At 50.6% G+C, this 25161-nt stretch overlaps 1 protein-coding gene across 1 annotated transcript; it reads right to left on the bottom strand.

Annotated features, from left to right (window-relative positions):
• Nucleotides 1-4304: 4304 nt before the first annotated feature.
• ENDOD1 (endonuclease domain containing 1) lies at nucleotides 4305-16337 on the bottom strand. The gene is made up of 2 exons (XM_075491077.1): nucleotides 15632-16337; nucleotides 4305-9229 (listed from the first exon to the last, which is right to left on the bottom strand). The coding sequence occupies exons 1-2, from the start codon at nucleotides 16022-16024 to the stop codon at nucleotides 8096-8098; spliced, it is 1527 nt and encodes a 508-aa protein (XP_075347192.1). The 5' UTR covers nucleotides 16025-16337; the 3' UTR covers nucleotides 4305-8095.
• Between the last annotated feature and the right edge of the window lie 8824 nt (nucleotides 16338-25161).

Raw genomic sequence — 25161 nt, forward strand, 5'->3', positions numbered from 1 at the left:
TGGGGAGGCACCTGGACAGCAGAGCAGCGGCTCTACAAAGCCAAGCTAGAATTAGAGATGTTATAAATAACATCACTCATCATGCTAATGAGCTCATGTAAATATCACTGATTTTTTGTAAGCTTTTCAATGTATACAAGAATATAGATAATCACTGGATTTGTATTTCTTGCTAAATTAAAACCTGCCCTCTGCACCCTCCACATGTGCTTTTTGGCCTTTGGCTTTCTTCAGGCCCTCGGAGCAAAACTTGAACGGTTCCGACCTGCAGGAAAGCGCTTTTGCAGAAGGGCAGCCCTCCTCCTCCTCCTGCCTGGGGCTGGTGTTTAGAGTATCAAGGTGTCCAGGGGATAAAATGTTGCCAAAAACTGGATACAGAAAATACAACAAAACGTGATTTCAGCCACAACCAAAGTGTTTCAGCAGCCATGACCTGCAACACGCAGCGCTGACTTGCCCAGGAATGAGCTCCCCAGCAGTTCGCTACCGCAGCGTGCGACCCGACAGCAGAGGGTTTAGCTTCAGCCCAGACCACCTCTCCCATGCTGTCCTCACGGCCTGGTGTCTCTCGTGATGCACTGAAAGCACGAGGAGGAGAAGAGCTGGGCTGGGGAGATGAAGCTGTGTGAATACAGGCTTTTAATTCGTCTTGCTAAATTGCCTAGCGAATCTCTCTCGGGTTCCTCTGCAACCGGTGGAGAGATGGAGAGGCTCCACCAGAGGGTGACAGCTGCCCTGAATCATCTCCTGGGAGGCTGATCCGCCTCCGCCCTCCACGTCAGGGCAACGCGGCTGGGCTGCAGCGTTCAGCCCGCAGAAGATCGAACTGCAGCTCACATCTGCAATACAGCACAGTGACACTGAAAAGATCAGCTGAAAACATTTTTTATTAGATCTAGGCTTTTTTCTTTCAGTTTTCCTGCTGAAAAAGAAAAACAGAACAAGAAAAATGCAGTTTTTGCAAGAAACAGGAACAGAAGCAGCTCAGCTGGAGGCATCCTTACCAGCTCCAATTAGTAGACCTGAGTGCGAATCCCCACCACCACGGAAATCAGAACCTCAGCGCTGTGTCCCCGGGGGTCCCAGCGGTGCTGGCGGGGCGCATTGCGGGAATGTGCTCGGTGCTGAGCACCTGCATCTGCTCACAGCTGGGACCGGGTGATGGAGAAAGAGCGAGACACTGAATATGCTCCTGAGAGAAGTAAAGGACAGGCACCAGGTTCCCAGACACATCCCACTCCACCAAACCTCCCTCTGGTTGGGCTTGGGGGGATGACCATTACAGGATCTGGGGATGGACAAAATATCCTCCATTGCTGGAGCCCGAGTGCCTGTTCCCTAGTCCTTGATGACACCCAGCATCTCAGTTGTCACCTTTTCTCCTTACCTGTCTACTGGTGGGATGGTGAGCCTCAGAGATCATTTGCACCTCTCTGACACGAGGACGCTAATTGTTACCGTTCAAACCTCTTCTGCAGCCACTGGGCTCCGTGGTCTCAGATCCTTGAGAAGGCAGCCCCTTTGCTCCACATCAAATAATTAATCTCAGTTTTGCAGAGTGCAGTGTTTTTTTCAAGTGCAGGCTATCACCTATGGTGCAAAGGTGTACAGTTACCTCCCGCAGATGCCTGAGGGTGAAGGATGCACTCAGTCACCCCACAAATATGCATGTTTTCCATGAACTCAAAAAACTGTGGGCCAAGTTCTTTGGGGGATGGGATCACTCCCACGGGGGTGATCCCCCCATGGGGGACGGGATCACTCCACACAGGCCAGGCCAACTCGAAGGGTCGCGGTGGTTAATCCCATCTGTTGCAGCAGGACCACACACAAACCCCACCACTGCCCGAATGTGGCTGCGAGCGCTGGGGGTCATTTCCAGCAGCACTCAGGAGGCATCAGCCCCTGGTATCAATACTACCTGCATGGAAGGACTTAGTGACCCAAGAGCCTTCCAAGGGGCTGTGGGAAAGACCAGCCCACCTGTACAATCATCTGGGTGGGCCATGTCAAGGGGCATCTCAAAGGTCTCCATGGGTGGGACAAGCCCCATCAGCCACCAACCCCAACTAAGCTTCATTGGCCCCAGCTTTAGGCATCCAGCTGAGGTGCCTGGGTGAAAGCCTAGTGAGACATTTATACTGAATGGAGGGAGTCCAGTGCCTGCAGAGAAGAGATTTTAAATGCCCACACTTGGGTGGCATAAATCCAGATGTCTCCCTGAGTCTATCGTAACATCTCTCTGGAGCTGCTCCACTCATCTCAGCAGCTTGTTGGTGTCAGGACCAAGCAGAGACCTTCTCAGCCATTACTGTTCACTATTTAGCTACTGGCCACTTGGTTTGAAACGTCTTCAACGTTTGAAATGTCTTCAACGTCTTTTGAAACGTCTGCTGTTCTTCTCCCACCAGCAAGGAGCTCCCATGGTTCCCCCCTGCCCACTGGCATCTCCCTGCCCGCCTGCTGCAGCTCCTGGCTTTGGTCGATAACCATCTTCTACCAGCAGGCACTGGGAGCTTTGGCAAAATCCCCACTATCACAGCAGTAAACACGCAGTGTCACCTGCTCCAAATGTTCACTCTCCGCCATGTTAAATTAGTTTAAAACATCAAGTTATTAATAAAGACAATACTGCAGAGGAATTTGAAGCCTTTGCAGGCAACTTTGCTCAATGGAAAACGGCTTCTACCTCCCAGGAAAATGGTCACAATTTCAGTATTTTTGGAAAGGAAAGGTTTTTTTCACCCTTACAAATGGGAGAAAATGAGATATAAGCTCAGATGAGCCATGACTGTAAGGGCACTCCTCTGAGGCGGAGACAGCCACGTTCACGTGCCAGGCCTGGCTTTAGGCAGGAGCGGGTGCTGAATGTCCATGTCCAAACCTCTAATCCAGACCCTAGGCTGCTCTTGGATAATTCTGGTCCTTGTTCCAGCCTGGACCTGAAAAATCTTTTCCACTAAAAATGGCAAATTGCTATGAAAAGAACCCTGTTTGATAAATCAGCCCGTTCTGACAGGATATATTTCCTTGGAGATTTTCCAACCAGCCGTAACACTAACACCGCTGGAAAGTGTAGGCCTTTCTGCTTGGCTGGGAACACCAGTTCTGTGGAAATCAATGGCAGATGTTACCCAGTGTGAGATCCATTCCCAAATCGAAGTAAGTCCAACAGCCTGGGAGACTGCGCAGTGAAGAGAAATCATCCTGTGCCGAACCCATGGGATCGCAACCTCGCTAACACGCACACCCCAGACACACCTCACGCTCCTTGCTCCTGGGCAATCCTTCCTGGCCAAACAAGTTACACTGGTTTTTATTTTCCAATACTTTTTCCATTTTCTGGCACTGATTACGCTGCAGAGATAATCTGTGAACAAGCATGGTTTGGTTCCCTGCCGAACTGGAGAAGCTCCCTGGCCAGAGGGAGGTACCGAGCCAGCGATGGAGCTGCACGCAGAGGTGAGCAGCTCCAAAACGTGCCATGGCAGCAGAGGTGTGACCCAAAGGACCTCAGCCCAGGGCTGTGACTGAGGGGTCATGCTGCTGGGGTTGCTGTGTCCCTCTGCCGTTATCGGTGCCCAGCCCCAGGGTGGATGCAACAGAAACAAGGATCGTCTCAAGGTGCACGGAGACCCCTGTGTCGAAGCGTTGGGTGATCCGGATGAGGCAGGGACATCTTCCACTAGATCAGGTTGCTCAAAGCCCCATCCAACCTGACCTCGACCACTTCCAATGGTGGGGCATCCACAGCTTCTCTGGGCAACCTCTCCAGTGCCTCACCAGTTCCTGCAGACCTGAGAGGAACGCAGACTCTGCTGGAAGGGTCCATCTGCCCAAAGAGAGGTATCTGCAAAACGCAGGTGCCAACATCTGGTTTACTCATCCCAGGATCTCTATACTGTCAGTGGAGGGAAATGGCCACATTTAGGGAGTGCTTGTTTTCCTTCTAAAGAAGATGTGATAAAACCAGTCAAGGGAACGGCATCACACAAGAGGGAGTTTCTCCCCGTCAGCTGCGAAGAATCATCCTGCCGTGATGGGATTTTTCCATATCCAAACCAGCCATCATGCTGCACCCCAGGTGTAGCATCTCAGAAGAATAAAACATCCTCTCTCCCTCTCTTCTGGCACACACAGAGCTAAATGCACTGCCTGCAACCCCCCAGCTTTCACCTGCATATTCTGCAGCTAATGAATTGACTCTTTTAAAGTGCTTTGAGAGAGGAAAGGTGGTTTAAAAGCACTAAAGGACCATTAATATCAGATGTCAAGCCGCAACAAAGAACAACTGTGCTGCTGATGCTTTCTTGATTAGTCAGGGAGCCCCGAGTTGCATTATCTCATTTGCAACCATGACAGAAACGTGATACCAGCCCCTCTTTGGAAAAGTAACTTTTATTTTGTTGAAGCCATACGTTTCCAAGGATAGAGTAAAGCTCACAAGCCATAAATCAGGCCCAGATAAGAATAGTCCCAAACAATAGTTAGTTTGTAGCAGGGTGTTGCTTGTTCTGTGATAATTGCTCGGCGTTCGAGGCAGATTTCCCATTGCCTGCTCAGACATGCAGCGCAGAAGAAAAATGCCCTGTGCTGGTTGCAGTTCTCAGCATTTGGAATCTGAGCACGTTAAGACAATTTTTAATAGTACTGTTCCACACCTGCCCAAATCCTACAGTACTGCAGCCCCTCAGATTTCGAAGACGGTCCACCTGTGGTCAGAAGACACGGCTGCAGCATGGAGACCTGCCGGCCTGGCCCCAGCTAGGCTGGGTAGCGATGGTGATGTGGCAACGCAGACCTCCCAAGGTGTCTCAGCTTTGCTGCCCCTCAGCACATGAGCTCCCGTGTCCTGCGACCGCGGGTGCACAGGAGATGCTGGTGGAGCTGGGATGCGGGGCTGCTGGGTTAAGATGTGGGGAAGCTGCTCTGGGTGCAGGACCCCCGCGGAGTGCATCACCAGCCGCTGTGCAGTGCCGCACGGCTAAGACGGGTCAGAGATGAGGCCACGCAGAAGGCACGGGACAGGCAGCTGTGGGTGGCAGCTGCCTCCTCCCCAATGCTCGGGCTGCACTTGAGAGCTGCTGCCACCACACGTGCCTTCAGAGGCTGCTGGGGACCCTGGGCCCACCAGGCTGGTGCCCCTGTCACTGCACCCTAGCAGCTCCTGGGACCTGAGCTGGCTGCTCTCCTGCCTTGACGGCTGCCGCGTAGCCCAAGAGGAGTGCCGGGGTTGGGACAGGGTCCCATGAAGGAGTAAGAAACCAGCTCCACATCCGGCTCTGCAGCAGGGTAGGCATGTTTGAGTAGGAAAAGATGCAAAGCTTGGTTTGGAGAGCATCCGCGGGCTGCTGTCTGCCTGCTGGGAGCAGCGACCTGGACCTTGCCCCTTGCACCCAAAATCCCCGTACCAACAGCTCCAAGGCAAAGGAGGGATTTGTAGAACACTGCTGACTTCACCCAATTAGACTCATATTGGCACACAAAAGCTGCCTTTCCTTTTGAACAAAGCCAGCGCTGCTTGCCGGGTGGCCTCTCTTTCTCCACGAACCAGCCATGGCCCACGAAGTGCGAGATGAGGAGTTGTCCTCTGTCCCTGCTCAGCCCACACCACCTCCCCACTTCATCCCCATTGTTGGCATCTCCAACGATGCCCTTAGCATCGCTGCTGAACAGGGTGCCACCCGGTCAGGGTGTGCTGGGCTGGGATGTGCACGCACAGCTGGCTGCGTTGAACACAGCCCCCGAGCTAAGGAAACAACCCTCTGTCAATGCCATGAACCAGCCGAATCTCCTGTACCCCCCAATCCATCCCCCCTAGCTCAGCCCCGCCATGAACAGCGTGAGGCAGCAAAGCTGCTGCATTGAGCAACTGGGCTTTCTTCAACCCAGGACTGGCCACCAGCAACACAGCACCGCTGGGTCCCCCACAGGAACGGCAGCACCGGCTTGCACACCCCTGGGATCCCTTATGGGGTGCTATGGCAGATCAGGGGTCCACAACCAACCTGGCGCTGGACAGAGGGACAGAGGAGGGTGAAAGGCAGGATCCGTCCATGTAGGACTCCCAAATGCCTCTGGGAGTCCCGCCAAACGCTCCCGAGACCGAGAGCCTCCCTCCTGCAGGCAGCTGCACCAAGAGATCCAAAGCCCCTCGCTGAGCCAAGCCCTGTGGAAAGGCAGCACCCCTGTGCCCTCCTCCAGCAGCGGCGGGTGTCCCTGTGCCCCTCGTCTGGCTGCAAACCCCTGATGGTTCCCTGCAAAGCCCCCACGTGCACCCTGGCTCCGGCATCCCAGATGTTGGGGGTCCTGGCTCACAGTGGCGGGGAGAAGGGGTGAAGAAGAGTGAGCAGGGAGGACAAGTGGTGCAGAAGAAGGGTTGGGTCCCCCTCCCACATAAACGTGTCTGGTAGTGCATGGGCTCACCAGGTGGGTATTTACACAGCAAAACAAACGCTGTGCCTCAGATCCCCCTTCTGCCTCTCCTCCCACCTGACAGCCCATAGAACCCATGGGAGAAAGGGGCAATGCAACTGCTTCTTCCCTCCTCCAGGTTTCTGAAATTGGATAAGGAAGAGAAATGCCCAGCAAAAGCCTTTGCTGCTAGGGCTCATGTTGAGCCTGGCCGTGCTGGTCCCTGCAGCTGCGACAGCCACGCGGACCTCTCCTCCTCTCCCGAGCAGCAGGGGCCCCTGCCATGAGTGCTGCCAGGACCTCCAAGTGTAGGCAACTCACCACAAGTGTCCTATTCCCTCTGCCTTTTCCCTCCCATTTGCAGGACTCTCTTCCTCGACGTCCCTCCAGCCAGCTCCACTCCCAGCACAGCACCAAGGGGACCCACCTGCCCTGCCTGGCGCTGGCTCCTGCCCCACTCTGACCCTACCACCGGGTAGGGGCTATGAAAACACCAAATCAACCCATGCAAAAGCAGCAAAATCCCTCCCTGCTCCCCATGCATCTCCTCTCCCATGTCCCCTCTCTGTAAGGATGTCCCTGCCATCAACCCAGACCGGTGGGCAGGGCAGAGCTGCTTTTCTTTTGCCCTAGAGGGAAACCCAGGAGGATCATTTTCCCCCTGCAAGCTGGGCTTTCAAAACAAGCCCCAGAAGGTCAGCTGTGGTGTTACCCATCCGCAGCCTGGGCATCATCTTGCGGAGACCTCGGGCACATAAATACCGCTGCGTGCTTGGGGAGATGTCAGGTCTCAAGGGAGGCAGGGCAGGTGGCAGCTGATTCAAAGCCAAAAGTGTGACTCCCGGGCACTGCTGGGCTTCAGAGCAGGCACAAGAACTTCAGGGCTGAGACTTTCAGGGCCTTAGACCGTCATGGAATGCCAGGTCTTGAAGCTTCAGGGCTTAGACCTTCAGTGGTCACCAGAGAGCAAGGAAGGGTTGTGGGAAGATGACATTGGTATGGCTAAGGGAAAATGTTTTCCCACCATGCGAAAGAATGGGCACAGGGTCTTTCTTCACAGCAAGATCCACATGACTTCAGCTGCCTGGAAAGGCCTGAGGACTATGAGATACACCTGGTCGCATCCTCTCCACCAGTGGGACCCTGGTGCAATGAGCAATGCAACCAACAGCAGGACCTCGCCCTCATCCTTCCTCGCTCCCCACCATTTCCCAGCCCCAAATCCTTGCACCCTCACCTCCTTCTCCCTTCTCCGGGTCCCAGAAAACCCTCTGTAACTAAAATCCTGACCACCACCTGCTGCCTGGCAGGGACGGGCTTCTGTGGAGCTCTCTGCCAGTGCGTAGGTCTCAGCATTATCTTTGCCAGAAAGAAATAACCTCGTACCACATTTAGCACGCGTCTCCCAGAGGAAGTATCTTGACATCTGCAAATCACAGAAGCTTTGTGGCCTGCACCGATAAAACCCGAACACTTTACAACAGACAGAACTTAAGTTACAATGGTGGTGTCCCCCGGCAGCATTATCTCAGCCTTCCCTGTTACTCCCCAGTTGGTTCATTATTATTAATGTCACTACAATAAATACCAGAACAAAATTGACAGCGTTTGGCCACGTATCTTAAAGCATTGCCCACTCCTCCTTCACTCCATGTCTTCGCAGCCTTGGTTTCCATCCCTATCAGTCACCAGAGGAGCCTTTAGGGACTAACCGTTTGACTATGTGACCAGCCAAGTAATAAAAGCCATGCAGAAGCGTGGCTGTGGCATCGATGATCAGCGAGAAGGTGCCCCCGATGCCGGTGGCCATGTCTTTGAGGACAGAGGGAATGGCACAGATGGAGTGGTAAGGGAAAGCAGCGAGGTGAAGGACAAACCCCACAGGGATGCGCAGGATCCTGTAGATGAGGGATGCCACATCTTGAACAATTTGCAGGAAGCCCAGGAAGATGTTGACGATGACCCTCCCCGCGTCATAGGGGATGCTGATGAGCACCATGCTGATGGCTTTAAGGTAGGACACCACCCCATTCCACAGGCTGTAGACTCCATCCAGAACTGTACCACCAACCCGCTTGATAACAAGCCACAGAAAATAAAACACAAATTTCACCAGCTCCACAAACATGTAGATGAGGAGTTCCAGAAGTTTGATGAAAGGGGTAGCAATGATGCCAGCCACTCTGCTGACCAAGCTGCTGTCTTTGGCCTCCTGGTTGTCACTTGTTCCTACTTGCTCTCCAGAGCGGATCTGACTGACAGCTTGCAGTATTGCTTCTGTTTTCTCCTGGCTTTGATTGTCTTCCCCACAGTTGCCCTTGAACAAGTGAACCCCTGCTAGAAGCTGCTTCTCCAGCTCTCCCACCATGAGGTCCACCAAGCTGTTTTCATCATTCATTTTCTTCACTAGTCCCAGGGACCATCCCTCCGGGGCATCACAGCAGGCTGCCAGCCAGAGAGTCTCTGGCACTGACACCTTGCCTTTAACTCGGACACTGGAAGGAATCGCGCCTGCAAGGAGATACAGACGATCCTTCTTGGAGCAGTGAGGGACCAGAGCTTGCTCCACTACCCTCCCAATGTCTCTGTGCCAGCTTTTGCTCAGAGATGGGCTCAGAGGGACAGCGTTCGTGAGCGTGTAAGTGGCCATCTGGAAATCCTCCTCATTGAGCAAGCTGGGATTGAGCAGCCCTCTCTCATAACCAGAGCCCATGTAGTCTGAGGTCAGGGCTTGATTTGCACCAAGGTTGGCCACAGTGCCAGTGATATCGGCTTCACGCACCATCTCATGCAGGTCATTTTCTGGATCGTCTATCTGAAATAGTAGAGAGGAGAGTTACTGGATACAATTTGCCTTTCTAGAAAGCGACATGGGCCTTGAAGTATATTTTCCATTATGACTGCTATGTGCCTTGGACCACATCCTGCGCTCCCTCCTTATCTTCCTCGCAGTGCTTCAGAGGAGTGTATGCTTTACTTAGCTGCCCTGCCAAACACATCAGTTCAGGCTGCAAAGGATGCTTGCAGATCTCCAGCACAACACAGCCTCCAGAATCTCACCAGCCAACCTGCAGCCTCTAACTTGTGCTTTTTTTTCTAGAAGAGATTTTTAAGACCAACAGATGGCTTGATTTAGGGCCATGTTCTCACCTCCTCTGGTGGTGGCACCCCCAGTTCATTTAAGCACCTACCATGGCACCTTAATTCAGTCCCTCTGAACTATCAAATCCAAGCCATGAAGAAAAAAACCCATGGTATATATGTTGCGGATAGAGCGAGAGTGCACTTCACTCGTAAGAGAGAAGCAACAATATACTTTAGTGATATAAAACAGCAAGTTAACAAAGTTCAATGGTAAATGCAACAGTGGTTTAGCAAGATTCAATAGCAAGGTACACAATTATTTACTGCATAGAGGACAGGGTCAGACAAAACTGTCAGGAAGACCCTCCTGCTGCGTCATGAGGTTCAGAAAGGACACCCTTGCTTTCTAAACTCCTTCTCACAGAGGAGTCTAGGTGCAGTTGGATCCAATCCTAGTCCCAGAGTTGGTCAACGGTTTATGTCTAAAGGATTATATATGTGCAATCAATCCTTTGTATCACTTAGCTAAGATTTCAAAGTTTAGCATGCTATTAGTCACTCACTGAGATCTGTTGCAGCAAGGAATCTACCAACCTCGAGGCGTAACCTTGAAAGGTGTCCACACTCAAGGGGAGATCCTGCTGGGCAGCCCGCTGCCATGCAGGAGAGCTCAACGGGCCCTGGGCTGCCCACTATTTAAGGAGTAAGATGATTGACTTATGGTCATATTTGCATACCAGCAACATGTCTGGGTCCCTGCTCCAGACAGCCCTTGGCGACTGTGTTTCCATCCGTCTCCCCAACACCCAGTGTAAGCTGGATGCAGCCACCATGACCCCCACTGGTGGTTATTGCTTACGTGGGGAGGGAGCACACCGCCACAACATGAGATGCCTAGAGAAGGCATTTACCTCTCACCAGTGATTGTGTAAGAAGCCAGAATGAAGCCAGGCACCATGGCAGGTGACCTGAACTTCCCTGCCTTGAACACAGACACAGCAGTGAGCTCCTAGAGCTCTCTCGGGGCTTGTCATTAGTAGTATGAAAGTCATGTCATTATAGTCTGAACCTCATCCTCAATGACCACACAGCTCCATAACACAGGTGAGGATGCCATCACTGCAGGTCCTCGATGGAATCTGTGCTACCTTGTCTCTGCCACTCCCGTGCCACGGAGCCAGAGGTAGCAATTGCTGCAGCGGGAATTCGTCCTGGAGTCATGCACAGAGCCATGCACGGGGAGGTAACGAGCAGTGGGAGCAGGAGCACTAAACGCCAGGGTGTGCTCAGGTCTTTCTCAGGTGGCCGCAGCTCTGTCTGCTCCTTAGTCACTCCTATTGACACTGCCTGCAGCCACTCCACGGGGGTGTGCCAGATTGTCATTTTCTTCCCCAAATTAGAGGGTGAGCACGTTGGTAGAAGCTCAGAGGTAGCAGGCAGTCTCTGGCAGTTGCTGCCTCCTGTAGTCTCTGTTTGTGGGCAGTTTAATTGGGCCAGCACTGTGCTGGCCCAATTAAACCTGCTGTCTTTGCTCCTGGCCTATAGACTGTTTACTGCACTATATAATACATACTTTGGAGACATGTATGGCAGACAGTTCATAGTCTACCTTGAATCACTCCCCAGTCATCCTTCCTCATCCCTTGGCCATCCTGCAATGCACTTGGACAGATGTCCAACTACGTCCTTGCAACCTTACCCAGAGTCTGCATCCTCTTAGTGCCGCATCACCTCCTCACAGCTCTGCGTCGGCCTGTGCTGAGAGTCACAGTGAAAGGGCCAGCAAGCATCAGCAGCTATCCATCACCCTCGCCGTAGAACTGAGCTCTGGCTGGCCTCCTGCATCAGCCAAGCCCCTGCGGTCCAGGCTCAGGGCTCCCTCTGCACCAAGGCTGGTCACAGTGCCAACACTGGCCACTGCAGAGGGCTGCATTACCCCCATCTCGTGCTAAGGAGGTTTCTTGCACTTCATTTTGAGGCAACTGATGCTTATTGCTTCAGGACTGGAAGGATCATAGCGAGCCTTACGTGCTGATGCACAAGTCATAGCTTTTTCTAAATACACCACTTAAAAAAGACTTATCCTGCACTTATTCTGCCTTACTCTGCTCCTCTTGCTCAGACACCCCAAACTCACAGGCTGCAGCTGGCTGATGAAGCCAGACATTTTGCATTCCACAAAATCACTGCCCCTTCCTGCCCCCCCAACTCATTCCCCCTGTTCTGATGAGGTGACGGTGTTGTGCCATGGGAGAAGGGATGCACCCGGTCTGTTTAATCCCCCAGTACAGGTGAGGGCGGAGCGGGCACGGGTGCGAGGCTGTGCCTGGGAACAGGCCCTTTTGAGCCTGACACCCTCGCAGAGACACTCATCCCCTCTCGCGCCCATGGCAGTGCTGCTGTACCACAAGGACACGTAGACCCAAGATGGGTCAGCTCTGCCTCCTGGCAGAGATTCCCAGCCTACATGAAGCATGAAGCAGAACTTAATTTTTGTCTCCTTATGAGCTGATGCATGCAAACCTTGAGGTGTCTATCAATAAAATATGTCTCCAGTTACCTGTTCAGCTGCAGGCTTTTGCACATACCATTGGGATTGTTTAGGTGCAATTAAAAAAGAACACGATAAAAATGCGGCTGTGTGCTGTTCATGTGTAAGGCTCTGACATCACCGAGTTATGCTTATAATAGCTTATATTATGGTTTGTAATAACTCGTGTGTAACTGAGGTTTTCATGCCTTCTCCAGCTCAGCCCCAAAGGCAAGCTGTCTCACGCACTGCATCTAATCTGCATTGCAAGCTACCTTTCCTCACTGCTTCGAAAAGCTTTTGGTTTGTGTCACCGCCAAAGCCTATCTGCATTCATGCAGTCAGCCATGAAGCCACCTGTCCAACTAACCTGGAATAGCTAAGGGCAAGATCCAAGCAGACAGGTGAACACCTCATTCATAGGATGGGGGTTTAAAAATAAATTATGCATCTGAACACCTGTATGGATGTGAGCACCTAACGATATTGATGTGTTTCATAAAGTGGGGGTTGCAGTCTCACAGAAGAGGCAGAGGCGGATTAAAAGTATGGCAACACACAGCTATCAGAGCAGGCAGCTTCCATCAAGTTTGGTCATTTAACAGTGCAGGACACTGTCACCTCCCCCCTTCCCCACACTAGTACCATTCCAGGCGAACTTCAGTGTCCCACTCCCCTCGCTATTTCCTCAGGCACACTTAGTCCTTTGATTGCAGTGGAGCTATTTCATCTACCCTTAGCACAGGTCCCAGGGAGGAGGCACAGTGCATCTTACACCAAGGTTTCTGTTGTAGGATGTTCACGTGAGTGGCTCTAGAAGTACCTGTTTCTCTTGACGGTCTACCAAGAGAGTCGGCAAGAGCAGCTCAGAGGTAGCTATAGCTGGGCGATGCAAATCCCACCTTGGTCACCTGGCTGTTGGTAGTCATCAACCAAATGAAAACACAACGTGATTCATCCAGCCCCTCGTATGCTAGGACAGAAAAAGCAACTCCAGAGTTTTCCGTCTCTCTCTAAGCTATAGAAAGAGTCAAACTCATAGGTTTTCAGACAATCGAAACGAGATGAGGTGAAAGCCACCTAAGTGATTTGCTCTCAACCCCTAGGAAATGTGTGGTAGAGCAGGTTTACAGACCCAGGCCTGGGGGAGTCCCATCACTACCCTGCTCATCAGCCTACCCTGCCTGCTCTCTAATTTTTCACTAATTGCTGAATTAATTCGCTGTTTCCAGCTGCCAATCGGCAGTGGGTGGCACTGACATTCCTCGCACTTCTCGCCCAATTACTGCCTCTGTGCTACATTTGGCATTTGTTTCTCAGGCAGACATTCCTGAGGAGCTAGGCATGCAGGGAGTGAGACGGTGCCTTCACCACTTACATCATTACCCAAAAAAAAAGCATGTGACAACCCTGAGGCCCTCACCAGAGTGCAGAGAGCATTTTCATAGTGATTTCTTTCTGCTTGCTGTGTCTCTGCAGCTCCATGTGCATGCACATAGGCGTAAGCACATGCCACTGTGCAGCTGAGCCTGCTCATACCCAGCTATCCCTGTCTTGGCAAGGAAATTACCCAGAAAATAGGCAATATAACCTCATGGGGCTACGCTGCAGAGCAAGTGTTGCTAAGTGTTCCCTTCAGCAGCCATCTGACCTTTCCTAACCATCTGTCTTAGCCTTGATAGGAACACACACAATGGGTGTGAAATCTCTTCCCCACTTTCTCCTCCCAGATCTGGCATGGCAGTGTCTGAGAGGGGTGTATGTGCTTATTTCTTGACTTACAGGAATTTTTCATAGTCTTGATTTCTCCTTACAGATTCTTCAGACAATTTTTTTCCCTAGTGGTTTCCTGTCTCAGACTGAGGTTCCTCCAGTGAATCACAGAGCTGCTACCTCCCACCTCTGAGACACCTCCATTTCAGCAACGGGTGAAGGGGACCCATTACTGTAAACTAAGAACGGACCCACAGCAACCCATGGGGATGCTCTGGAGAAGCCAGAGCAACTAAAGGTAGCACCTGGCCAATTATTTCTAGGGCTGCGGTACGGTTTGGAGGCAGGAGACACAAGGTTTGGGGCCCTGGAGTGCTGGCAGGGACTATGACAAGATGAGGGGTGCAGAGGGATGGAGTGGGGAGGGCAGGGGAGCCAGCTGGAGGGAGGTGCTGGAGAACCGAAGCTGCTGTGGAGGGCGTGCCTGCTGCTCCATGGCAGGAACGGCCTTCAAGCCTGCCTGGGCAGGTCTGGTGAGTCAGACCATGAGGAGCACGAGGAGATATGGTGGCTAGAGGTGACAAAGGGCATCAGCGGCTGAGGCAAATGGGAAAGGATGTCATCTCTGCCACTTTGCCTTGCTGCCTCCATGGCACCGACAGCAGATGCTCACTCGCCTAGGTCCTCTTTGTGCTTTAAAAACTCTTCATCCTTCCTCAACTCCGTAATGGCAGTCTGCAAAAAGCTTCCCTCTGTTTTAAAAGGGCAAGCAGACACCTCCCACAGCCGTCTGTGAAGTGGAAGGAGAGCAGATCAAAAGGCCCTTGGGAACTCCTGCAACTCAAAACCCAGCCCAGAGAGCAGGGAGACAGTCCAAGCTGAAGACAGGGATGTAGGATCTCCTGTCTTCACTGTCTGTGACCTTGTGGTCTTAGTATCTCATCACCCCACACGAGTAAATGAGCATGGCAGCCACTCTCTTGGGTCAGGGCTGAGCTTTGATTCTGGCTACGTCCAGCACCCGAGGGTCCTGCTCCCAACACGCTGCTCGGATACTGAAACCATTCCTGCCCTGACAAAGCACCCTTGCATGCTGCCAGTCTTTCCTGAGCTCAATAGATGGGAGTAGCTTGACATTTGCTACAAAATCCCCCATGATCACTCCTGAAAAACCTGAAACATGGCAAAAAAAAAAAAAGAGAGGTAAAGCGTACTTGTTCTCTTAGGGCACCAGCAATTTTTTAAGGATCTCCTTTAAATTTAACAGCCTGAAGGACTTGCTTAAACATGCCAAGTGCCAGGGGAGACAAAAACCACTGAGGCTCCGGTGAAATTCATTTTATACTGCACACTTCTGCCCTGACTGAAGCCTGTATGCTCCAGGACATGGCAACTCATTTCCCTACCAGAGTCTGCAACACAGGGACACAAGAAAAAGCTGCAGCGTCAACTTGGTGAACGGCAAATGGATGTTTTATCCCTGCGCAGTGAAGCTAAAGAACTCTTATCAACACTGCCATCACACTGGCAACAGAACAACTTGACACTGCGATGTTTAACCCTGCTACCCACCGGCAGTGCTCCCTGCCCGTGATAGCTGGCTAGGCAGGACAGACGCATCAGCTGGTGTCAAAGATTACTTTCCTGTCCCCTGGCATCACGTCGCACGCAGCAGCCTCCCAGCTTTCATTACAAGCCCCGTGGGACAAGGAGCTATTTGTTTGCTCTGTTCCAAGCACAAAAATAAGTTTTGCTTGTGTTAAATTAATATCGAAAGAAGTTCAACGAGCAGAGCTCCTGCCTCCTTTGCAAAATCCTAGCTCCTGCTTCACTCCAGAGGAAGCGTTCTCCAGGAACATTTGCTTTACAGCAAAGGAAAAGCTGACTTACCTGTGGTTCAACCAGCCAGTTCTCCTCCTTGTTTTGGGCTGGCTTTGTATACTTAAAAGCTGAATAAAGAGGGATTTTGTCCTTAGTACTGTAGAGGGTTGCAAAGCGTGGCTCTTTGTTGTACTGCTGACAGATTTTCACGTGGAATCGCTCCGTAAATCCCTCGGGTGGGACTTGTCCAGGGAAGAACACGTTACACTCGGCAAAACCTATTTCATCCTCTCCAACAACTCTGCCCTGGGAGAAGCCTGGGAAAACTGAGATGCAAAGCAAAAATACAATTGACGTCTTCATGGTCCACTCCCTGGAGCTGAGGGAAGCCCCGTCTGCCTCCGCTGGGTACGGCGAAGGACCTGTGCTCTGAGTCCATGCAGCAGCGAAGCCAGAAAGCATCTGGAATTTGGGTGTAGCGTGCAAGGGAAATGAAATATGAAACCACAGCCGATCCCTTCGGGGAGCCAGCGCTTTCTGCAGGCAGCACGTTGTGAAACCGAACGTGCGCCAGGCTGCGCTGACACACGCTGCGGATGCCAACTGCCCACAGGGAACAATGCCAAGCAACGTGAAATCATCAGGGCTTGTTGAGAAGAGGAGGAGGGAAACCTACGGCGGTGCCGGGCTAGAGCTGAGCAGCACCGGCTGTCCAGGCTGGGTCTCAGCGCTGGCAGGGGGGTGGTGTGCTGCATTGCAGCAGAGTCCCCGGCAGGAATTTTGGCTGACGCAGCCAGAAATCTTCCTGGGGCTGCCAGGGGCATGCTGCACAGTCAGATTCACTGCCCCGAAGAAGGTGTTAGCTGCCCTCTCCAGCCATGAGCCTGGCTAAGGGAGACGGAGAAGGAGAGGGAGAGGGAGAAGAGAGGTGGCAGGATATTGGCACGACTGGGAACCCGCTTTGCCCCTTTTTGGGGTGTCTGTCCCCACTGTTGCTGCCAGCCACATGCTGCTAAGGTGCCTGGGAAAGGCATGCTCCTCCTGCCTCTCTGGGAGCTGTAATAGGCATCCGAAACCCTCCTGTGGAGCAGTATCACCTCACCTTGGCAGACCCTCCCTCAGGAGAGATTAAAAAGAGGCAGAAGGATTAAGACCTTCGGATCACATACTCCTAATCAACACCCACCTCTGAATATTTTGATCAAACCTACAGAACTAAGAAAAAAAAAATCTACCTAAAGGGAACAAAACCAATCCTCTGAGTTTATGATCAGCAGAGCTACTGCTGGGTAAAGGCTGTAGGAATCTTCAGTGACTGGGAAAATTAATGTTTTCAGAATAGTGGGAATGGAAAAGAGACTACAGAGCAGTTCCACAGAGTCAAGAAAATGTGCAATTTCCCACCCAAGAAGTTAGATATTACCAGATGTGTTGCCAACAACCTCAAAAAAATCCTGGGTGCCAATAAGGCACAGGCCCCTTTTAGACAAAGCTGGTTTATACTGTTAAAGTGATCTCCAAGCAAAAATCTCCAAGTGCTACCAACTCACAAGTGCTTTGCAGATGAGGTAGGAGTAGTCTATATTGCAAATGATGAAACGGGACAGCGGGTGGTTAAAGTGCCTGCTCAAGGTCAGAGAAGGAGCCTGTAAAAGCGCTAAAAATAGACTGGACTCTACGACTATCATTCCTCTACTCAGGGATGACTTCTAGAAGTATCAAGGCAAGGAAATACATCAGCGCCTCTTGGTGTGGTGTTATCAGCTGGGGGAGACAGAGGTGGGCTGGACAGGCTGTGGAACAACAGGAAATGTAGTAAGTGGGCTTGGTTTCGGTCCAGGCAGAAGCCTGGTCACCCAGCCCTGACAGAAAGAGTTAGTCATGTTCAGGAAAGATGATGGAACTGAAAGCACAGACACAGCCTGACCTGAAGACAGCTGCTTCAAAAAACAGGTTTAAAATTTCATTTTCCTGGATGTAAAAAGGCTCCTGGGAAATCAAGAACTGAAGCTAAACCTTAGCTGTTAGATGTTTGTCTCATCCCAGGCTCACAATTACTTCAGCAGCAGAGGAAAAGATTTTCACAAGCATGGTAAATTCTGCTCCCCAGGCAAACCTAGGCCAGGCGATGCCTTTGAACACCCCGCTCCAAGACTGACACGCGTTACCCCAGGATAGGCATGGTCCCAATCCAATGAAAAGGCAGCATGAGGTGTCTCAAGACGAGCGTGACAGTGACCAGCACGCTGAGCAGATCGATGACTTCCACCAGGAAACACGGACATCCTGCCTCTGCCCTGGACCTGCGCATCAACCTCCTCCCTCAAAGCGGCCCCTCTGTCTCACTAGGATGCACAGCCCCAAGCTGTCTTCCAAGCCTCAAGGGCTTCTTATCTGCTTTTTGGGAACTCTGAGCAGCTCTTTCCTTTCAGGCTGTGAGGCTGGGGTCTGCCTGCCTATTTAGCTCTGTATTTACCAGCAAATGGATAACCCTTGACTCAGCCTGAATAGCAAGAGCCTCAGGCTCTCGCCTCTGGTGAAGAGCATCAACGTGAAAGCCAGCACGGAGCTCCGTTCCACTACTCCCAATCCCGTTTTCTCACCAAGCAAGGCCCCTCTGTAGTTTCTATCTAATTTAAGATAGCTGTTATGACCCTTGAATGTGGAGCTGGATATTTTTTTCTATTCTTGGTAACATCCCTATTACTAAAGAGACTGGGTGCCATCATCATGGTGTGGCGCTCACCGTACTGGGAAGATAAAGGCCAAAGGAATGCCCTGCCCTGGGAGGATCATGCTCTCAGCCAAGGGATCACAGACAGACAGAGGAGTCACAGTGAGACGGAGTCGGTCAGAGGTTTTGATGACTCAGTGCTCCAGTAGCTTATTTGCTATCACAGGCTTTTATAGGCTTCACAGGGAGTGATGACGGTAGGGAGTGATGCAAAAGGGAATATTAATATCGGATGCAAAACAGCCCTAAGGCTGTTGATGTGAGCAGAAGGGCTCTGGGAAAATGCACGCTGGGTTGGAAGCAGGCAGCATGAGCCAGCAGCAGCAGCACGGCCTCGCAGGGGCTGCCTCCTCCAAACCCACCAAGGGGTGACAGTGCAACAAGCCCAGCAGTGCCAGCAGTGCAGGCAAGCACCTTATGTTTGATGTGATGGAGGAGAGGGAGCTCAGGGAAGATGCAAAGAGGCAGGTGATGTGTTCAAAGGGACACGTGAGAAAGTGATCTCTCGGTGGCAGGCAGAGCTGTGTAGGAGGACAGGAGAGGCTGCAGGCAATAGACTGTATAGACACAGAGTTTGCAAGGCATACCAGAGATAAAGTGCGTTGGGGAAAAGAGATTAAAGATAGAGAGATTGGAGAGAGGGAAGGGCAAGAAAAGAAGTAAGGATCCAGAAAATTGTGTTGACCAGGAGGAAAAGGAGGATATTGGGCAAAAATTAGAGTTGAGGGAGATCTGCATTCCTTAAAAACGGGAGTACTAAGGAAAGGTTAAGAAGGAAAATGAATGGAAACAGGTGTGAGGAAATTCAGGGTCAAGTGAGGAGATGAGAGCAAGCTGAGGAAAGCTGTCTCCTTCTGTGATAAGAAAATGAAGAGAACACATGAGGAGGAGGAGGGGGACAGGAGAATGAAAGGAGGTTTTCAACCATCTTCATTGACATAACGTGGATGACCAGTCCTCCTCTTCCTCAAGGGTCTCAAGATCAATGCTTAAAGAAAAGAATACCTCCCTGCAAAACAAACCTGAAAAACATGCCAGCATTCAAACCCTTTAGCCACAATGAAACTGTCGGGCCTGTTTGCCTGCTTTCCCACACTGTGCCTCCAGCCCTGTCTCCCTGTTCACATGGCTGACACTGAATTTGCTACAAATAGCAAATCTTTCTCCTCGCATGCCTGACCCCTGTAGTCTAGTCTTTCAAAACATTCTTGACTCCAAATATTTTTCCAGGCCGGATCTCCTGTCTCCTACCACGACCTCTGGGCGGGACCCCAGTGCTGTATGTGACTGTCCCATTCTTCTGAGAAGGAAAGGAAGAAGAAAGTGTCTCCAAGGGCAAGCAGTCCCACTGGAGAGACACCATCTGATTCAGTGGAGATACCAAAGACTGGACTTGGAGCACAGCAGCGCCAGCAGACATGCCATGGCATATCAGAGAGCACATCTGCCTCCTCATGGTCTCATGGGAAAAGAGTCTCTTTTTAAAATTAGCTTAAAAACTCGGTCTGGGAAAGGAGCCCAGTGCTGAGCTAGGGAGAAAAGCAGGAGTGAAACAATTTTCCTGCTAAAACTAAGAGATTCAAGGGCCAGGAGGGCAGAAGGACAATAAACTCTTTGGGGAAGAGCTTAGCAGCATGCTCTTGGGATTTTGATTCTCACCTTAAACCAGGTCTTGATGCTTGTCTCTGCTGCCTACTCGTTAGGTGTTTACGCAGACATCTTCACACCTTCCCCACGGTGCCCCTTGTGCTGGTGAGGAATGGCCCACTGCCGATGGTACTACTTTGTTGCTCACCTTCTGCCGTGATGCTCACAAACACGGGTGGGCCAGCAAGAGGCTACTAACCACCTCAAACTGCCAGGGATGCTGATCTGGCTACTCTCCTTCCTCGCTTGCCTTTCCGCTTGGCTGCACTTGTGGTCTCTGTCCTCAGCAGCCAGTGGATGCCTCAAAGTAGTGTCACACTTGAAATCAGAAGAGAAAAAGACGGGGAGATTAAGACATAAAATGATGGAGGAGGTTGTCTGTGGTGCACAGCCAGAGGAAGAGGGTGATGACTGGGAACAGTGAAGCACCCAAACATACTGCTTTCTGGGTGATAACACAGTTAGGACAGGGACCAGTTCTGGGTTTGTACAAAACTTGCACAGTGGGAGTCTGACAGGAACCTTGTAAACCATGAAGTACAAATGCATTGCATAAATACTGAAGTACATTAATAAAATCCAGAGGCTATGTCCTTTGGCACTTTATCACAGCCTTCAGACTCACGAGACCTCTGTTAATCTTCGGGCTGTTAGTAACAAGCACAACGACAGCAGAAGTAGAATAGATTTAGAATAGCGGTACAAGGCAACGTTTTTAATAGTGCAAATAGTTAACTGTCAGAATGAGTTATTTAGAGATGTGCTGAAAGCTCCAATACTTTCATTCTTTAAATCAAGAGATGCTTTTTAAAGCAATAACAACCATGATAAAAGAACTGATGCTTCAAATGTAATGGCCTTTGTTTTACAGATTGTCAGTTGGTCAGAGCCACAACAGTTCTTTCACACCTTAAATCTGTTCTGGACAAGAAAGTTACCCACTTGCAGGCTTTTCTTCTAGGTATTATTACTGACTTTTTATTATATGTTATATTTTATTTTTTCAAAAGTGCGGTGCAATTCAGTCAATGCTGAGAGCTCGCCGTGCTAGGTGCTGCCTGAAAACAAGGTGTGAGGCAGCTCCTGACAGTCTGCATTGACAGAAGACTGATGAGTGGAACAAAATTAGAGGTACAGACTTGTTAGGCTTGCATCATCTCAGAAGAGGGAATGAGAAAGCCATAATCCTTGAGAAAGCTAAACCTGCTGGCAGGATCCAGAAGCTTTAATCAAGAGGCAAGATAGCAGCCGCACCCAGGACTGCCTGTCTCCAGTAACACCACCATGTTTTGGAACCAAGGAGTGGGAGGAGATGTTCTGCATTAAGGGTTTGGCCAGACCCGATAGATGGAGGTGAGGTTCTGCCACTCCCCAGCTCTGATGCCCTGCGTGCTGCTCAGATCAGCAGTGGAGATGCCCACATGGAGTCCAGTCATCCCAACAGCCAAAGCAGAGAAGCAGGCACCACAACGGTGTGACTCGCATCATCCTACATGGCCAGGTGAGGACAAGATGGCATCCTCCAAATGTGCCTCTGTGTCTGCACCAGCTGTAGAGTAAGCCCAGGATGGCCACAGCTGGTCAGACAAACCTTGGGCAGGACCTAACGTACTCCTGCCACTGCAGGGATTTAACCCATGAAAAATCAAGTGTGTTGGCTGTGCGAGGGAAGGCCGAGCAGGTCTTTCTCCATGCTCCTTTCAGGCCTTGGCCTTGCTACTGAAATACATATTACAACTGCTGCTAGGTGTAAACAGAGTGTCATGTTTTCCATGTATGTTGGTTCTTGGCCAGTACTGCCTGGGGAAAGATTCAGACGTGAAAAACACAATCACTAGTCCCAGGATCCCATCACTGCCATGAGTACAGGGCACAGCTTCTGCCCTTAGAGTTCACAGAACAGCATCGGTGTATGATAGCCAGGACAAAGTATTTCCTCTAAAAAACAAAAGCAGCAGTGCTTTTAGTCACAGTAACTGACAGCAGAGTGGAAGGAAGTACTGGCCTTACATTAGTGCTTTAAATAAACGGGTGGCTGGTTGGGACTGCAGGTTAAATTACAAGTGCAAAACCCGACGCCTCCGGAGAGCAGACCTGGGAGCCTCCTGATTTTGAAAACAGCTCAGAAGAAGAGAAGAAATGGACTTTGCAGCGTCTCTGCTGGGATCTGCTGCGTAACTGTCTGACTTCACTTTCTTGGGAGATGGTATTGTCTGTGGCTGTGTAACACTTGCCATATGCTGGGCTGAGGAGCAGCCAGTCCACAAACACATGGTTCATCAGGTGGTATTTAGGGTGTGCTCAGCTTCAATGCTGTAGTGTCTCATGTCTAGATCTCCCACATTAAAACTCAAGGTCTCAGGGTAGGCGTTAGAGGTCCCCAGAGGATGCAGAAGAACAGAAATCACAGAAGCCAGCACATTACACAGGGACCCTCATAAGCTAGACAGTCACTAATGACAAAATATAAGGCTTCAGCACTGCTTTGCAAAGAGAATTAAAAGCCTGCATATCCTCAAGATTTGTAGCCATGAATCCTCTCCCAGCTGCAGGCACTCAAGGAAAGGTAACTTTGTTCTCTCTCTCTTAAGCTCAGTATCAGCATCTAGGAGATTGAGGTTTTAGTCTTACCTCCATGAGAGGTTTGGGGTCAAGTCTCACTCCTGTAAGAGTGCTCCAGTCACTGTCCTGTTGCCCTGGGCTGCTTGCTATTGGACTTTGCGCAAATAGTCACCTATTCACAAAGTCAAAAGGTGAAACACCTTCTGTCCTTTAGTTCTGTAGTGAAAGCACAAGAGCAAGAGACTCGCAGTCCAGCCTGGACCACGCTGTTTACAGTCCCTCTGAGCAGCAGCCCCTGCACCCATGACACAGCACAGTGCTCTCAATCTCCTCTGTGCAGCACCCAAATGAACCAGAACTCCCTGGAGAGTACCCCAGCCCTCTACCCTTCCTCCAGCAGAAGGCAGTGCATAACCACTCCACATGTTTCTAACTGAACATCCTTACACCTGATGGGAAGCGCTTTAAAGCCTACCTAGCACAGCTCTAGCTCATAGCTGGTAAAGACTGCAGGAGTTGGAGTTGTTGGAGTAGGCAGGCTCCAACACAATGAAAACTTGAAGGGGGGAGAGATGCGAATAGTGCAGAAAGCACATTCATCCCACACCACACATTCCTGTGCAAGCCCTACCCCCCACAGGCACCAGCTCCATCGGTGCTTCCCTCCACAGCTGCTCATTGAACCGCTGTGCTGTGGTGGGACTCCCCACCGGTGGGATGCAAGGTGGGATCCCCACCTTGCACAGGAACCAGGACTCCTCCCTCTATTCCTGCTTAAAATTTTACCTGCAAGGATGGCAAGACAAAGTTACTAAGGGCATGCTAAGGGAGTACGGGATAGGAGCAACGAGGTCAAGCTGCTTCACGTGCGTGCTTTTGCAGGGACAGACGTGAGATGTGGCTGCTTGCACCATGCTCATGGCAGGTGACAGGCCAAGGAGAACAGGAAAGGGAGGGAGGGGAACGCAAAGTTTGGTTTCAGTTACTAATCCTCAGCAGGAATGATACAGAAACAGGCAGAGTCTTGCCAAGACGAGGCACGTCTGCAGACGCATTTGCAGCACACACCTTCTCGCTGTGCCCCAAGACTGCAGGGGAGCATGCAACACCCTGTTCAAAAGGCCTCCTGCTTCTGCAGGTAGGGCTTTGCTTACACCTGCCGTGGAGCTCCATGTTCAGCTGAAGGAACTGGCCACCACAAATCCTGAACCAACCAACTCTGCTAATCAGGTTTTGATACTCCTAACCAGCACTAACTGCTTAAACTTCAGCTGAACACCTCCTGCCCCTCTGCCCAAACCCCAAAACACAGATCAAAACCCAGGAAGGGAACAAATTTTGCTAGGCTCATCTCATCCAGGAAGGGCTTCACTCACGGTTACTGACCTTGTAGGAGAAGCCTGCCTCATCCCTAGTCTATGTCCCACAGCAGGACTCAGTGTACAAGTTTAGCTCAAATAGAGGTGATGGTTCTGATGGTAAAATTACACAGCAAAGCCCTCTGGGCTTTGTAATACAGGAAATCAAATTTCATAGCCTGCTCTTACATGGGATATTGCATCTACAGATCGCAGAGCAAAAGCCTTTGGTCCATTATCTGTGGTTTTATAAAGAAGGAAATGCACAGGACTTGGGGAGAGGGGGTTACTTTTTCAAGGTCCCCAGGCTAGTGGCAGTGCTAGGAAGAAAATACCATTTTCCTGAGCACCAGCCCTCTGCACTGACACAACCCCACACAAGCAAAAGGCTCCCTTGAGGCCTCAGCAGCTAAAATACTGTGAATTTGCAATCAAGAGCTAAGGGAAAATCAACCTGGTTGATCCCACTTGTGGGTCAAGAGTTCATTGTTTACCAAGCTGTTATTCTTTGTTTTCATCTGAATCACAGTAAACTCGCTTCTGCCCACGTCTGAAGTCTGAAAGAAACAATGCAAGTGGTTAAAACTCTTCCAAAGCCAGAATTGCCTCGCTACTGGGTAAACCCTTTGCACAGTGTGCTAGTTCAGTAACTAAAGAATAACTAAGGATAACTAAAGGTTATCACAGTGGTTAAGAGAACTCACTGCTGGGTGATACCAGCTAGAATCCTCTTAGGTAGGAAAACATGATACATTCATACGGCATCTTTGGAGGAGGTGGGGATTCCACTCCACCTCCACCTATGGCTGACCTTCTTTTCAATGAGTTTGAGGACTGCACTACTGAGATGTTGCTGGAAAGGAACCTCGTTAAAACCTGTGTTTTAACTTGGTCAGGATGACACTTAGCTGTTTTACTCTTCTTATAAACTCTTCCTTGTATTCCTGGTTTGGAGACTCGAGATAAATTAGGACATTCTGTGTTTTCTCACTGGCTGCTCTATTCTTTACAGCCCCATTTATAAAAAGTACTTAGCTGTATCTCGAAGCTTTCAGTAACAGAAATTTTAAATCCAGAAGGAGCTCATCTAATCTAACCTCATCTTTGGAACAGAACTACTTATATTGTTTTACCGTGTAAACTCAACATCTTCTGCCTGCCTTTGTAACGTACTAATGAAATACAGAACAGGATTTTCTGAGATTGCCCAAGACAAATGAGTGAATCACCTCCCAGAGGAACCTGTCACTGTCCACTGAACAGAAAAGGAGCCTTAGAGATTTGCCTACACTAGATAT

This window comes from Mycteria americana, chromosome 1 (assembly GCF_035582795.1).
Source record: "Mycteria americana isolate JAX WOST 10 ecotype Jacksonville Zoo and Gardens chromosome 1, USCA_MyAme_1.0, whole genome shotgun sequence".
Taxonomy (NCBI): Eukaryota; Metazoa; Chordata; class Aves; order Ciconiiformes; family Ciconiidae; genus Mycteria; species Mycteria americana.